Here is a 16,293-nt window from a genome sequence, read left to right on the forward strand (position 1 = left end):
TCCCTCCCACTCTCACCCCCCAGTCTGTCCTCCCCACAGTGGCCACCAGAGGACACCAGTGAGCACCTGAGTCCCGTCCTGCCCTCCTCTGCCCACAGCCCTCCAGGGCTCCCACCACCCCAGGTAGAAGCCTAAGTCCTCCCTGAGGCCCACCACACCCTGCACAACCTGTCCCGCCCCCTCTGCCCTCCCTCCCTCCCTCCCTCTTTCCCCGTTGCCCACTCTGCTTCAGCCCCACGGGCCTCCTTCCTCTTCCTCCAACATGCCAGGCATGGTGCTGCCCCAGGGCCCTTGCACTGGCTCTCTTCTCTGCCTAGAATGCTGTTTTCCTAGACATCGCCATGCTGCCTCCCTCGCTGTCTTTAAATCCTTATGCAAACATCTCCTTCTCCCTGATGCTGCCTCTGACCACCCTATTTAAACTCTGCCCTGTAGGATTTCATATCCCCCTTCCCTCCTTTGCTGGTATCTGTAGCACCTTTGTTTCCCACATGGTTACATATTCACTCACGTGTGTTATTATTGTTTCTCGCTCCCCACTGGAATGTGGGGTCTACGAGAGCAATGGTGGTTGTCTGTTTCACTCACTTCCGTGTCCCATGTCCAAAACCGGGTCTGGCACCAAGTAAGGGTCCGGCAAGTAGATGGTGAATAGGTGAAGAAGGTAACACACCCAAGAGCTTAGCACACTTGCTCAATAAATGTAAGTTCTTTTCCCTCTAAAGATGTTAGTTGAAGCACCTCTTATTTTGGGGAGACATAGAAAGAGAAAAAGCAGTCTTTCTGGTGTCACACTGCATATCCGCAGGGCCTCCTAAGTCCCAACCGGCGTAATGGGTTGCAAGAACGTGAACAAGAAAACAGACGTTAACGGACCCGATTCAATCAAATCAAAGTGGTAATACTCGATGCTGGTGTGACTGAAATAAAACTAGTAATGCTCATTCCTTGTTGGTGGCTGCGTCTATCGCATACGAGTTTTCTGGTGGCATGATCCTGGAATAGTCCTAGCCTTTGGCTCAGCGATCCTGCTTCTGGGCATTGATCCTCAGGACATAATTTAAAGGAAGTGAAAGTACAACATAGCCAGGTTTCATTTCTTAGTTGAGTGTGTGGAAAATCATGTCTATGTATGTGTACGTGTATCGGTTAGCTACAGCTGCATGACAAAGTACCCCAACTGTAGCAGCTTAAAACACAGAGAAGATGGTTATCTGCAGTGCCTTTTATAATCTCTTCTTGGTAGTAACATACTATCACTGCTGTTGGACCCTCTTGGTCATACAGACTCTCCTTGGTTCAGTGAGAGAGGGGACTACCCAAGAATGTGAGGTCTAGGAGGAAGAGATCCTTGGGGAACATCTTGGTTTTTCTGGTTTGCTTGTTTTTTGTTTTTCCTTTTTTTTTTTTTTTTTCATTTTTGAGAGACAAAGAGCATGAGCGGGGGAGGGGCAGAGAGAGAGGGAGAAACAGAATCCGAAGCAGGCTCCAGGCTCTGGGCTGTCAGCACAGAGCCCGACGTGGGGCTCGAACTCACGGACTGCGAGATCATGATCTGAGCTGAAGTTGGATGCTTAAATGACTGAGCCACCCAGGCACCCTGGGAACATCTTGGAGGGTGACTATGATGGTCCACATAGGAAAAAGGTTGGTAATTAAAAAAATTTTTTTAATGTTTATTTATTTTTTTTTTAATTTTTTTTTCAACGTTTATTTATTTTTGGGACAGAGAGAGACAGAGCGTGAACGGGGGAGGGGCAGAGAGAGAGGGAGACACAGAATCGGAAACAGGCTCCAGGCTCCGAGCCATCAGCCCAGAGCCTGACGTGGGGCTCGAACTCAGGGACTGCGAGATCATGATCTGAGCTGAAGTTGGATGCTTAAATGACTGAGCCACCCAGGCACCCTGGGAACATCTTGGAGGGTGACTATCATGGTCCACATAGGAAAAAGGTTGGTAATTAAAAATTTATTTTAATGTTTATTTTTTAATTTTTTTAAAAATTTTTTTTTCAACGTTTATTTATTTTTGGGACAGAGAGAGACAGAGCGTGAACGGGGGAGGGGCAGAGAGAGAGGGAGACACAGAATCGGAAACAGGCTCCAGGCTCCGAGCCATCAGCCCAGAGCCTGACGCGGGGCTCGAACTCACGGACCGTGAGATCATGACCTGGCTGAAGTCGGACGCTCAACCGACTGCGCCACCCAGGCGCCCCTTTAATGTTTATTTTTGAGAGACAGAGACAGAGTGCAAGTGGGGGAGGGCCAGAGAGAGAGGGAGACACAGGATCCCAGTCAGGCTCCAGGCCGTGAGCTGGACGCGGGGCTCGAACTCACGATCCGAGCCGAAGTTGGACTCTTAGCTGATTGAGCCACCCAGGTGCCCCATGTTTGGTCACTTAAAGACAGGCAGAAATTGGACTGAGTCTACAGGCTGAGGAACAGTGCCAGCGACTGCTAAAAGCTGCAAGAGGCAAGAAGGATCCTCCCCTAAAGTCTCTTCAGAGGGATCATGACCTTCTGATTTCAGACTTCTAGACTTCAGAACGGGGCAGACAATAAATTCCTGTTGTTTCTTATTCACGATATAGCCCAAAGTGGAAGCAACCCAGTGTCTCTCGTTGCATGAAGGGTAAACAGGATGTGGTCCATCCATACAACGAAATAGTGTTCAGCCTTAAAAAGGAAGGACATCCCGGCACCTGTTACATCGTGGATGGACCCTGAGGACGTTATGCTCAGTGAGAAAAGCCAGTCACAAAGGGACTTCATGACCTCCCTCACAGGAGGTCCCTAGAGGAGCCCTGTCCACAGAAACAGAGAGGGGATGGTGGGAGCCAGGGATGGGGAGTCAGTGCTTCATGGGGACGGGATCTCAGTCTGGGGAGATGGAAAGTTCTGGAGATGGGTTGTGGGGGTGGCTGCACCACCATGTAATGTGCTTGACTGAGCTGTATACTTCAAACTGGTTAGGATGAGGGGCACCAACTCAGTCAGTTGAGCCTCTGACTCGATTTCGGCTCAGGTCATGATCTTGGGGTTTGTGAGTTCGAGCCGTGCGTCCAGTTCTCCACTGACAGCACTGAGCCAGCTTGGGATTCTCTCTCTCTCTCTCTCTCTCTCTCTCTCTCAGAACAAACACATATTTAAAAAAATGGTTAAGATGGTAAATTTTACGTGTATTTTACCACAATAAAAAAATATTTCAATCTAAAGCATTTGCCATTTTAAGGCCCCAGTTGGTGGTAATTTACAGCCCTGGGCAAACAAATACCCTTGTGTAATTAGAGTACTGGAAAAATCCAAAGTGCTCATGAATGTGGATTTCTCACTGCCCCCACTTTACAGCTATGGAAACTGAGGCTTAAAGAGGGAGTCACTTCCTGGTCTCCCGGAACTGCGTGCGACGGAGGACGGCCCATGTCCCTCCCCTGCTGGGTAGTTTGAGGCGGTCCCCCACCCCCCCCCCCCCTTTTCAGCAAAAACCACAACGAAAGAGCTTAGAAAGTGTATTCTTTTGCTCTTTCCTTGGAAATAACACACACAGGCGGGGAGGTGAGACACGGTGTAGGTGGGAAGGGGAGGTGGGGGGGTCCTCCAGCCCCCTGAAACAACACAGCTCCTCTTTTGCAGTCCTCTAAGGGGGTTCCCCAAAGACTTGGGAGGAGTGAAGGGAGGGGGTCCCCAGTTATGCTAAGCTCAGAATCCAACTATAAAGTGCAGAATGTACAGGGTAGTGGGGGGTGCTGGGGGGGGGGGCTTGGGTTATTTGAGGGGGAAGGAATGTCTGCTCCTCTCTGGTAGAAAAATAGACATAGACTGAGTTTGGGGATTTGGCCTGTTCGTTTTGCAAAAGCAGATGCTGGGCTCCAGGGAAGGCTAGTCCGGGTAGACTTCCTCCTGGCTCCCAACCCTGAAGCCTGGGGAGAGGCTGGCAGTGCTAGGGTGGGTTTGGGGGGGGTCCCCTTAATGCGTCCCCAGCCTCAGACTGCCCCCTTGCCAGCCCCCAAGAAAGAGTGACTGGGGGTTATCGTTAGCCTCAAGGTGGGAAGGGGACGGAGGACATTGCAGAGCATTTCGGGGGAGCAGTTTCCCCAGGGGCCAGAGGCGTAGCCATGCTGGGTAGGTGGTGGGGGTGTCCAGCCTCTGTCTAGGGTGTGGGAGGGACCTCTCCTTCCTGTGCTGCCAGCTTTTAGATGGGTCAGGACTTTGGACAAGTCCCAAGAAGGAGGCCAGGACCTGGGCTTCCCGCAGGCTCCTTAGACCATGGGCTTTGTGTCACGGGGAGTGGGGAGGGCCCTGGGCTCTGGGGTGTGTCTGGGACGGGGGCGTGTGGGGTCCAGGATGCTGTGATTGGCCTATTGGGATCTATCTAGGCTTAGAGTCTGAGCACTCAGGATCCAGTGCCTTGGGAGGATTCCGGTCAGAATCCAGGGGTTAAGGGGCTGGGATCCAGTGCTTGGAAGGGTCGGGGTCTCCTTCCTATGGGTGAGGTTTCAGCATCCAGTGCCTGTGGTGAAGGGGTTGGGGCCCAACAGCTGCAGTCGCCGGGACCCACGCGCTCTGCCGTTGGGCTCTCACATTGTGGATTTAGAAGCCAGGATCCAGCCGGTCAGGGCTTGGGAATCCGAGATCCGGTGGTTGGGGGTTGAGGGTGTAGTGGTTGAAATGTATGGAATCCAGTGGTCAAAGCGGAGGGATCCGGGACTCAGGGTCAAGGCAAAGGAATGCGGGAATCCAGTAGCTGGGGTGAGGGGATCTGGGATCCAGTGGCTGGGGCCCCGGGATCTAGGCATTGCATTGTCAGGATCCGGTGGCTGAGGCTTCTTGATATCCAGAATCCAGTGGCCGAGCTTGGAGATCCAGGGCTGGAAGCATGGGGATCTGGGATCCGCCAGCGGGTTTGGGGATCTAGGACCCGGTGCTGGATCGGGGGCCTGAGGGAGCTGGGGTCTGGGTGTTTAGATATGGCGGGATGTGGTCCTGTGGTTGGGTCACCAGGATCCATTAGTTGGGCTCTAGGGGATCCCCTGGTTAAGACATGGAGGCCCAGGACCCAGCGTGTGTGCGGGGGTGGGGAGGGGGCGGAAGCTGAGACGTGGGGAGCAGGACCCAGTGGATTAGGTGTAGGGATCCTGTGATTTGGTGCGGGGGCCCTGGGGTCCATTGGCTGGGCCACCAGTCTCCAGTGGCTGAGGTGTGTGTGTGGGGGGGGTTCATGATTGGGGTGGGGCAGGCTCTGGGTCCCTCACCTGGACGTGACCCCCAGGGCCTGCTTCATGTTCTCGTAGACCACATAGGAGATGCTCACAGCCGGGATAACCTTCATGAAGTTGGGGGCAATGCCCCGGTAGAGGCCCCACACGCCATCTTGGGACAGGATGTGACGGAACAGACCCAGCATGGAGAGCTGGGGGGCGCCCTCGATGGAGGCTGGGAGGGGTGGGGAGGCCAGGTAAGGCCAAAGGGCCCCTCTCACTGCCCCCTCCTACTCCCAGGACTGGGCTTTTGGCCGCTGCAGCAGGAGGGAGGGGGTTAGATTAGCAGTGGGACCTGCCACTCTAGAGATGGCTGTTCACCTTTCCACCCGGATCTCGAGGGCCCAAGTTGGGGGATGATTAGAAACAGAGAAGGGGTATGTGTGTGTGTGGTGGCAGAGGGCACAGGCGTTTTCCCCTTCCTGGAACTCATCTCCCTGCCTCTTCTCCCAGCTGACTCTCACTCTGCCTTCCAGCCTCCATTCCAAAGCAGGCTCTTTAGGGGAGCCCTCCTGGGTACCCCAGTCTAAGTGTGGCTCTTTCCCTTTTCCTTTGCTCAACCCTAAGTCCATACTGAAGTGTGAAACGATTTATTCAGCCTCTTGCTTCCCTTCCAGCCTGGGAGCTCTCAGAGGGTGAGAACCCAGGCTTATGCACTGATACACCCCCAGAGAAAAATCACAAAATACAAAAGCTAAAATTCCCAAGGAAACTCCCCAAACAGATCCAGGAATGTGTGTGTGTGTGTGTGTGTGTGTGTGTGTGTGTGTGTTGGGGGGAGAAACTCCTAAAAGAAAACTACAGAGGAAAACAAAACACCCATAACCAGCCTGGCCCCACCCCTCCTTGACCTGAGCTTTCCCCCCTGCCCGTAACCCAGCCTTGCAAATTGGAGCTCAAACGAGCAGCCCTCCCCGCTAAGATTGCTAGGGCACTCTTCCAGGAACCGCTGCACCTGCTCTCCTCCTTCGGCTGAAGGGCCCCTGTTCCACTGTCACAAATGGGTACACTGAGGCCCAGAGAAAGGTAGGGACTTTAGTGAAGGCCATCCAAGTCCAGGAAGATCCCTCCGCCTACCGGGGACCGCAGGAACTGGGGATGAGGGGGAGGGGCCCAAGCTGTGAGGCTCTCCCCGCCCTATCCCCCCACCCAGGCCTCACCTTGGGCCTGCATGCGGGTCCGGACCAGGGCCAGGGGGTAACTGGCTATCTGGCCACAGGTGCTGGAGACGGTGCCACAGGCCAGGAGCACGAGGATGCCTGGGTCGGCCGAGTCGTGGCTGTACTGCTGGAGCCATCGGTTCTTCAGCGTCTGGCAGGGGCAGAGAAGGGAGCGGGATTGGATTGGAACTGGTAACACCGCAGACCCCCTGCTGGCTGGCTTCCGCAGCCCCCCCCCCCCCCCCCACGGCAGCGGGTACTAGCCTAGCGGTGGTCCTAGGTGCCCCACAGCACTGTACCTGCACCCTGCCACTCAGTCCTCAGCTTCTATGGTATGTGGAAGGATGGCCCCTGCCCCTACTGTCCATGCCCTTGTCCCTGGAACCTGGGAATATGGTACCTCCCCTGGCAGGAGGGACTTTGCAGATGTGGTTAAGTTAAGGGGGCACGATGCTAGAATATCCAGGTAGGTCCAGTGTCATCATGAGGCTCCTTATAAGAGAGCAGGGGCACCTGGGTGGCTCAGTCGGTGGAGCGTCCGACTTCGGCTCAGGTCGTGATCTCACGGTTTGTGAGTTCGAGCCCCGCGTCGGGCTCTGTGCTGACAACTCATAGCCTGCTTTGGATCCTCTGTCCCTCTCCCCTGCTTGTGTTCTCTCTCTGTCTCTCTCAAAATAAATAAGTAAACTTAAAACATGTTTTTTAATTAAAAAAGAAAGCACGGTCATAAATGTGCACTATTTTAAACCACTAAGTCTGTGGTCATTTGATTCAGCAGCCATAGAAAACTAACACCCTCGCCAAGGTGGACACCCCGTTCTTATCCCTTACCATTTCGACCCAAATCTGTTGACTCCCAGCTGCCAGTATCCACGGTTCTGCCCGAGGACTCTCACTGGACCCGGGCAAGGCTGTGCTGAGCGCCCAGGAATAGGCGGGAAGTGCTGGGGAACCAGCACCCCCAGAAGCGAGCTTCAGACAACTGACTGGGTGTATCAATACCCCAACTCCCTTGCGTCTCTGCTGGGGCGTGTTCTATGCAGGTGCCTGCAGAGCCCGCCGCCAGGATTGAGCTCCACCTGCCCGCCACGATAGCTTCCTTGCTAACAGGCTCAATTATGTCCTCCCAAAAGATATGTTGGCGTCCTAACCCCCAGGATCTCAGATTGTGACCTTGTTTGCAAAGAGTCTTTGCAGGTGTGATGGGTTGGGGTGAGGCCATCCTGGAGTAGGGTGGCCCCATAGTCAAAATGACCGATGTCCCTATAAGAAGAGGAGACACAGAGATGGAGACGCGTAGCAGGGGGGAAGACAGCCACACGGTGACAGAGGCCGAGATCGGATGGATGGGTCTACAAGCAGAGAAGCGGCAAGGATTGCCGGCCACCACCAGAAGCTGGAAGAAGCAAGGAAGGATTTCCCTCTAAGCTTTCAGAGGGAGCATGGCCCTGCTGAGTCGAGGTTAGACTCCGACCTCCAGAGCTGTGACGATAAATGTCTGTTGCCTCCCAGTTTGAGGTTAGGCAGCCCTAGGGAGCTAATGCTCCTTGTTTTGGTCGCCTTACCTTCCCGCCAAACTACTTGCTCTCACATCCCTGCTTCTGGAAGACCTCAAACTAAGACAAATACCACTGTCATCTCCATTTAATCGATGCAAAACTGAGGATCCAGGGAAGCTGCTTACCCAGAGCCACAAAAGACAGGTGGGAATCAACATTCAGAGGCACACCTGAGTCCAGAGTGGGGCGCTCTGTCTTTAGGGGCAGCCAATCCCTTATTGGAGCCTCTGCGAGAACCTTCTTTCATACTCTGGGACTGGGATGGCTCCTCAGTTTCATTTCCTATGTCAATTCTAACCCCTTGGGAATGGCTGCCCGGAAGTGTGTTGAGAGGGCCTCCGGGCTGTGATAGATAGATTCGTGATGTCTGGCCGCGGGGCTGTGATAGATAGATTAGTGATGTCTGGCCGGAGCATGGAGTGAGCACATTGGAAGCAACTGTTCACCATTATTGCCTTTGCAATTCTGGAGCAGCATTTGCCAAATTGGTGTTTAATGAGTGTCTTAACGGCTGTTCTGTTGAAAAGAAGTTCTGATGACTGCATAGGCATGGCCCGCACTGGGCTAAAGAACAAAACAAAACAAAACAAAAAAAAACCCCAAACAGTGAAATCACTGCTCTGTAGACTTGTCAGAGCCTTTAAAGGACTAATAAAGAGTTTGAAACTCCAAGAGGGCACAACGCTTCTCAAACTCCTTAGACCTCCCAGCTCCCTTTTTCTGGCGAAGAATGGATCAAATAAAGTTAGGTCTCAATTCTGCACACAGCCCTCAATGGCTTTGTCTTGCACTTAGGAAAAACCAGCCATGTCATTGAGCTCTTGCTGAATCTCTGGTTCCTTCAAGCCACTCAAGACTTCCATTCCTCCCACAGGCCTGCCTCTGGACCTACACTCTCTGCCTTGTTCACACTCCCTCCCACATCACCTCTCAGAGGCGAGCCTAGACCCCTCCACCTCCTGCCCACTGTTACTTTCAAATACACATCCTGTTTTATCATCTTCTGAGAACTTAGCGGGATCTGAAACTACTTGTTTGCTGGTTGGCTGACTTCCTTGTTCGCTGGAGTGGGTGCCCCAGGAAGGCAAAGATGGTGTTATTTAATGCTGTATCTGCATCAATCAGCACAATGCCCAGTGCTTTTGGATGTTTAGTAAGTAGTTGCTGAGTGAACCAGTGAATAAATGAATGGATGAATGAATCAACAAACAGGTGAGTGAATGGGTGATGGCCTTGTCTCATTTGGCTGCATAGATGCTGGGTGCTGGGGACATCGGGTATGGATGGCAGGTGTGGAGTGTTGTAGGTCAGGACCAACCACATAATTCGCAAGGTCCAAAGCGTATTAAAAATATGAGAGGTCCCTTGTCCAAAGCTGATTAGGCATTTCAAGACAGCAACAGCAGAGCATTAAACCAAGGGGAGGGCCCTCTGAACGTGGGGCCCTTGGCAACCGCCCTGGTCACCTGCCCGTGAGGCTGGCCTTGTCCCGAATACAAAGACTTTGGGGGATGCCTGGGGACAACTGGGGCTGTGCTACCGAGGAACCTGGTGATCCCACCAGAAGAAGGTAAAAAGCAATGAACAAGGTCTCTGGAAGAGAAAAAGCAAAAACCAAAAACTCCCTGTTCCTGCCTCTCTTGAAAAAGGTGCTGAGATGTGTAGTTTTTACGATGACAGCTGATGCCGAAACGGGCAGGCCCTGAAGAAGGCATCAGCGGGGTCCGATACGTGCTTTGGGGAGGTGGGCATCTTTCAAGCTCATCTTCACCTGCTCCCGTGAGTCTGTGAGCTACCGTGGTCCCTGAACATCCCATGTCCTGAGACCCAGGAAGGCTGTACTGCAAAGGGAAGTGATGAGAATTCTCACAGTGGTAAATGCAAGAGTCGGGAGTCCGATGGCTGAAGGGGTTCCCCAGGGCCCATGGCGCTTCTCCCTAGTTTTGGAGGTCGACTGAGTCGGCCCATGGGAAGACGGTGTCCCGTGGGCAAATCTCAGAGGGGAGAAAAAAGGAGGGAGGGGCGGGCTACCCACAGACCTCATAGACGGCCAGGTCGATGCCTGCGTAGGGGATGATGCCCAGCACGTTGGGCAGGTAGCCTCGGTAGAAGGCTCGGGGCCCCTCTCGCTCCAGGATCTGCCACGCACAGTCCAGCAGCCCCTTGTACTGGCCCGTCCGGCGCAAGGTCAGCCGCGTCTTCAGCACCTGGAGAGAACCCGGTTATCCCTGGAAAAACTGCCTCCAGACACACCACATCCAGGAACGAAGACACGTAGAAATAGCTACTTCTGGAAGGATGTACCCTGGCAATACTGGAATTTAACAAACCACTTACTCTAGAATCTTCCGTCATCCCCAAATCCCTATACCTAAAAATGTTGACACCTCTCAGAGTTACATATGATGGCCACTTCTGTCTCCCAATATCTCGTTCCCTTTTCCCCTTAATAATAGAAGCTATAATTTTCAGCAAGCACAGAGCCACTAGAAATACAGACTACATTCCTCATCTTCCCTAGATGTATGGCCATGTGACTAAGTCCTAGCTAATGAAACAGCAGGAAAACAGGTATGTGTGACTCTCAGAAAGTATCCTTAAAGGCAGGGAGGTGTTCTTTCCTTTGTCTATTCTTCCTTCTTGACTGCAATATGGATGTGATGACTGGAGCACAAGCAGTCACTTTGGTCCATGAGGTGGGTGCTACATTCTGAAGTGCTGGAAGAAGATAGAGGGAAGGAACTTGGGTCTCTAACACTTTGAATTCACCATACCTGCCCTGAACTGCTTACCTCAGACTTCATTTATGTGATTTGAGTTTTCCATGATACACTGCAATCCTGATACACTGCACAACCTGAAACCTGAAACGATTTCTCTGAAAACAGTTTCATCTAGAAATGATTCCCCTGGGAACAAACATCCTGGAAATCAGTATCCTTAGAAGAGGCGTGACTGTGAGCGGCTGGAACCCACGGCTGCTGCCTAAACAGTTATGACCAACGCCACCATCCCCAGGAGACACATCTCAGTTGCCGATGCCCACACAGACTACCCATGAAACAGCATTGCTCTAATGAGCTACAGTCCGAATCCGGGAGAGGCAAAGCTATACTTCCAACGTCTACCACACCGCAGAGTGACATGGTTATTGCGAGCCTCCCACCCTGCCACGGGGCCTCTCCCAGGGTCCCTCCTTCTCACCTCCATGGGGTAAATGATGGTTTGGGCTGTGGCGCCGGCGAGGGAGCCGGCCACAAAGCGCTCTTGCACGTGCAGTGACTCCTGCTGCCCTCGAATGGCCCGCTTGATCTGGAGGCGGGAGAGGTGGGCAGGATCTCAGGTCCTCCTGCTGTGGGCACCACACAGGGGAGCCGATGCCCACTCCCGGGGTCCTGCGGACACCCCTCCCCACCCCCACCCCCAGGCCAATCCCACTAGCCCTTGCGTCTGGCTGACGTCTCTCACGCCTGCCCCCACCTGCTCGTAGGCCATGAACTTGATAGCCGACTCTGGCGCGATCTTAAGCACGTTAATCCCATTCCCACGCCACAGGGAGCGCATGCCCCCCTCCCGGATCATGTTCTTTAGGCCCCCCAGGATGTTCAGCTTGTTGGTCTTGGAGGCGTGGACCTACGTGGGGAGACAAGGTGGCTTTGCGGTCCTCTTCTGGGGGCCCCGGGCCTGGGACGGGGGAGGGGGGCTCTTTCCAGGGCCCCTCACCTGCATGAAGACCTTGAGGCGGTCCAGAGGGGCTGTGCCTGTCCGCGACACGGCGCCTGCCGCCGCACCCGCCACCAGCTGCTTCCACCACATGCCGCTCAACTTCTCCTGCTCTGAAAACTCATCAGGAACAGTCAGGCACTCGCCGATGTCCAAGACCTAAGGACGCAGGGACTGGGCCGTCAGGCCGGGGGGCAGGGAGATGCGACTCAGCCCCAAACGGTGACTCCCTCATGAATCCCAGGACACCCAGAGAGTCTGCCAGTGCATCGCACTTGGAGAGCCCGGGCGATCCCTCTTGGACCCCTACCAGATCCTACCAAAACATCCAGCCTGATCCCACACAGGATCCTAACACCCCTCCTGGGCACCTCCACCAGATCCCAGCAAAGGAATCTACTCAAGCATCTACACATAAAGATTCCTCCCAGAGCCAATCAGACCCCTTTGAGGGATCCCGCCCAAGGATCTCCCACACAAGGATTCCACAAGATCCCTCCAGGGCCACGTGAGATCCCATCAGGGACCTGCCACATAAGGAGACTAGTGGATCCCTCCCAGGGCCTCAAGAGATCCCACAGAGAATCTGTCCCCCAGGGATCACCCCTCCCCTAGAATCCACTTACAGACATCCCAACCAAGCCCCCTCATGGATCCCCAGGGTGGGAATCTCTGGATCTCCCAAGAGGATCTCCCCGGATCTCACGTGTGGATTCCCCTCCAGATGCCATCAGATCCTACTGGAAGCATCACTCAGAGATCCCCAACTAGAAGCTGGCAATCTAGAGCACTTCCTCTCCCACCTTCCAGTGGATCTCAGTGAACCCTCCAAAGAAGGTGGCTTTCTTGGGAGTCCCTTCGGCAATAGAACCATTTACTGAGGCAAACAGAAACCAGTAGAAAGAGAGCTGTGGGTGGAAGCTGGGGGCTGGGTGACCCACCTGGTGAGCTCTTCCTTCCCTGTGCTCCCACCTCCCACAGTCTGCCCCCATTGCCCCAAAGTCAGGTCTGAAGGGCTCCAGACCTCCCCGCAGTGGGTCCCTAGTCCCCTGAGCACTGATCGGAGGAAGGGAGGACTGGAGTTTCTCATCCCTTGACCGTTCCCAGCAGCTCCTCCTTCTCAAGGCTCCTGACCCAGCCCCTCCATGCCCTGGGGAAACCAGAGTAAGGCCCGGCCACCAAGCTGGGAAAGCTGCCCCCACCTCACCGTCGAATGTTTCCAGAAATAGACCACATCCTCCACATTCTCCAGCGAATGCAACAGGAAGTGGTCGCGCCACTCCTGCCAGTCGATGGTCATTGTGCCGTCACGGTCCATGCTGGGGATGTGGGGCAAGGTGGGACAGAATCAATGCTGGGGGCTGGAGGGGGTCGGATGGGGTTCGGTTGGTTTGGGGGTAGACTGACTCCCTGTGCACCGAGAGCTGGCCATTTTGCAAAGGGGAAAACTGAGGCTCAGAGAAGTGAAGAGAGTGGCCCAGGATTTGCCTGACTCCCAAGCCCGCCTCTCAGCTCCACCTGCCCTGGGGCCTAGAGGTTCAAGGTGGCTGAGGGGTCCCGGGGACCTGAGTTACCTGTGATTCTGGAACCCCAGCTACTCACCTGTGCAGAATTTTCTCTGCTTGCTCCAGAGAGATGGAAATACCCAGAGCTCGGAAACTTTGCTGGATCTCAGACACATCAATATGACCTGGGAGGGGGCCAGAGGTAGAAAAGGGTGTGTGGGGGGGTGGGGGTGGGGGGAACCCTGGAGCCCAGGTGCAGTACAGCTCAGAATGGGATGGTCTAGCAAGACCAGAGGATCCAGGAACCCAGGGTGAGATTTGCAGCAGGGTGGGGTGGGGTGTCACTGACCCATTGGGATCAGAGAGGTAGAAGTGAGAAATGTTGGGGGGCGGGTTCCTCTGTTCCATGAATGAATGAAAGAATGAATCCAGGATAACTATGGGGGTCCTTATGCCATAGGAGATTGAGAGGCAATATTAGGGATCCAGAAGGATGGGGGGTGCCTACGCCTCCTAGGGAATCCAGAAGCAATATGGGGCATCTTTGTCCCTCAGAAACATAAGGGCAATAATAGGGGTCGCATCCCAGAAGGGAAAGGAGGTAGGATGGGCCCATGGGCCCAACCACCTAGCTGGGGGGTGAGGAGAGCTCCCAAAATAGCCCGTGAGTCATCAGGGAGAAGTGGCCCTCCCCCCTCCTCCTAGCACTGCCAGTTCTAACCCCGTTGGTGTCTCCAGGGCCCCTGCAGCCCATCCCTGGGCCTTACCATCCTGATTCCGGTCCAGGCTGTGGAACAGAAGCAGCAGGCGCCGTTCTCGCTCCTGCAGGTAGCGGCTAAACTCCTCCAGGTCCAGCCCACCGTGTGGGTCAGTGTCACCCTCAGGGGAACTGCCCTGGCAGGGGGGAGGGATGAGGGAGCTCCAGATGGCCGCTCCCCATCTGCAGGGGGCATGGCAAGCTCATGGCCAGGGAACTCAGAGCCCCCCCAGAACCTAAAGCAGGGGAAGGCGCCGGCTCACTTCTCAGCAACATGCCCAAGCCACAGTTGAGCGGTGGGGTGGAAAGCAGTTGTCCAGTTTTCCTGGCAAACAAACTGAGGCTCTCCAAGGTCGAGTAACTTTTTCAAGGTTACAGAGCTGGGAAGTGGTAGGTAGCCTTGGGCTCTTGTCTCTGAAAGCCTGTCCTCCCAGCTGTCTCTTAAAAAAACAACAACAACCCAAAAACCTGTCCATATGGCTGTTCCGGGAGCTCCCGTTAGAGACAGCTCTGGGCAATGTGGGGTAGATCCAAGCTGAGAGCCCACCGGGCCTCTGTCCTCCCACCTGGGAAGCGGAGGCTTGTACTGGAGGCCTCAAGATGCTGTGGAGACACTCCAGTGGCAGCTGGGGCTACAGGTGTCAGGGACACCTGCATAGGTCTGGGGGCAGGTTCCTGCTTTCCTACACCCCCAGCTAAGGGTGTTGGCGGGCAGGATCCCCGGCTGGGACAGCCTGGGGCATTAAGCCAGGCTTATTGGAATGGGCAGGTCGGGAAATGTAAACATTGAGAGGCTGGGTGGCTTGCTGGGGGTGGGGTGGGGGGCAGTGGGTGCCCAGAGGAGGGGAGGGCGGACGGGAAGGGTGTGTCTCCTGAGGTGGGAGCAGGGTAGGTCTCGGGATGGGTGGAGAGTTCAGAGGAGGGTGTGTCCAAGGCAGTGGGCAGGAAAGCGGACGGGCTCCATTCTCTGGCAGCCATCCCCCACCCGCGAAGCACCGGCGACGGGGGTGGGGACCGGGTGCTGGCAGCCGAACTGCAGGCCTGGGGCCTCCTTGGCTCGGTCTGGGGCGAACCCGTTAGGCCCAGACACGGTGGGCAGGGGTAGGGGGAGAGAGACGCTCAGGCTGGGCACCGGCCCTGGAGTGCAGCCACAGGCACTCCCAGGCAGCGGCGGCGCTCCATTCAGGGGCTCGGGTTACCGGGCGCCGGCCGGGCCCGAGCGCCGCGCGCCAGGCTGGGGTCCCGCGGGGGTACCTGTTGGGTGTCGCGGTTCGGGTCGCCCCCGCCCAGCCGAGCCAGTCCCTGGCGCAACTCGTGCACGTCCACGCGGCCGTCCTTGTTACTATCCAGCTCCTCGAAGAGGCGACCCCAGCGCTGTCGCCGCTCCGCATCGCCCGGGCCCCCCCGCATGGCGCCCGGGGGGGAGGGGAGGCCCGGCAGCGGCGGCCTCAGCGGGGGCTTCGCGGCTCCCCCTCCCCCCCGGGGCCCCGCAGGGCCAGCTCCGCGGCCACCGCCACCGCAGCCTCCGCGCTGCCCGCCTGGCTCTGGCACTTGCAGGAGCCGGTGACTGCTAACCGTCGCCGCCCGCGCCGGAATTGGCGTCTCCTCCCCCGACCCGCATGGGGGGGAGGGGGCCGGAGGCGGAGCTGCGGGTGTGGGGCGGTGTGTCGGGGATGCTCTGATGTTGCACAGCCTAGGAAGCGCCAGGGTTCATTCTGGGGAGAGGGGCTGGAGAGGTCAATGGTCTCAATTCTGCTTTCAGAGTTCTGCCTTGCGTGCCTCAGTTTACCCTCTGCCCCAAGGGGCGAAGTAGAGAGATATCAGGGATTTGGTTTCGTAATCCCTTTCCACTTGACCTCCCTCCCCTACTAATCCTCTTTAGGCACCAAAGTACTCGTTTTCAACCCAGACGTGCTCAAGAACCAACCCGAGGCGATCCAGCCCTCCATCTGCCCGCCCGCTCATTTCACATCCCCCCACTCGGCCGCAGAAACAGAAAATCAAGAGGCGGTGCTTTCTCCCGCAAGCTTTACATCCCTCCCGCGAGCCTCCTTTCTATGTCCCACTTAGACTGGGAAACGGAAGATCAACTGGCGGCGCGGCTGCAGAGTCGGTTTCCTATTGGCCAGAACTGCTGGAGCTGCGCCCGCCCGCCCCACCTGGGCGGGGCTTCCGCGCAGACCTGGTGCCTTCTTGGGCCCCCGCGACTTCTGGCTGGCCTGGCCGTCTTAAAGGGGCCGCGGCAGGATCCGGTCGCTTGGCTGACTGCTCTCTCCAGACCAACCTGGGCCTCTCAGTATCCCAGGCTCGAGTGCCGACGGAGACCGGGAA

General features: G+C 55.7%; 1 protein-coding gene across 2 annotated transcripts; it reads right to left on the minus strand.

Moving 5' to 3' along the window:
- Window positions 1–3,519: 3,519 nt before the first annotated feature.
- On the minus strand, window positions 3,520–16,260 carry SLC25A23 (solute carrier family 25 member 23). Of its 2 annotated transcripts, none has more exons than XM_047833473.1 (11): window positions 15,217–16,260; window positions 13,973–14,099; window positions 13,303–13,390; window positions 12,908–13,019; window positions 11,701–11,859; window positions 11,458–11,610; window positions 11,182–11,289; window positions 10,017–10,184; window positions 6,419–6,569; window positions 5,253–5,433; window positions 3,520–4,884 (listed from the first exon to the last, which is right to left on the minus strand). In XM_047833473.1, exons 1-11 carry the CDS (start codon window positions 15,370–15,372, stop codon window positions 4,578–4,580), a joined length of 1,710 nt encoding a protein of 569 aa, XP_047689429.1. In that variant the 5' UTR covers window positions 15,373–16,260; the 3' UTR covers window positions 3,520–4,577. The 2 variants fall into 2 exon arrangements, with proteins under 2 accessions (XP_047689429.1, XP_047689421.1); XM_047833465.1 differs by having other exon boundaries at window positions 3,520–4,953.
- Window positions 16,261–16,293: the final 33 nt, after the last annotated feature.

The sequence above is a fragment of the Prionailurus viverrinus genome, chromosome A2 (genome assembly GCF_022837055.1).
Source record: "Prionailurus viverrinus isolate Anna chromosome A2, UM_Priviv_1.0, whole genome shotgun sequence".
Lineage (NCBI taxonomy): Eukaryota > Metazoa > Chordata > Mammalia > Carnivora > Felidae > Prionailurus > Prionailurus viverrinus.

Excerpts from the sequence above, each read along its gene's own strand:
- SLC25A23 (XM_047833465.1), bottom strand. The coding sequence starts at position 15,372 with ATGCGGGGGGGCCCGGGCGATGCGGAGCGGCGACAGCGCTGGGGTCGC. Across the intron at positions 11,290-11,457 it reads AGTTCATGGCCTACGAGCAG|ATCAAGCGGGCCATTCGAGG; the intron begins GTGGGGGCAGGC and ends TCCCGCCTCCAG. Across the intron at positions 6,570-10,016 it reads TCGACCTGGCCGTCTATGAG|ACGCTGAAGAACCGATGGCT; the intron begins GTCTGTGGGTAG and ends TGCCCCTGCCAG.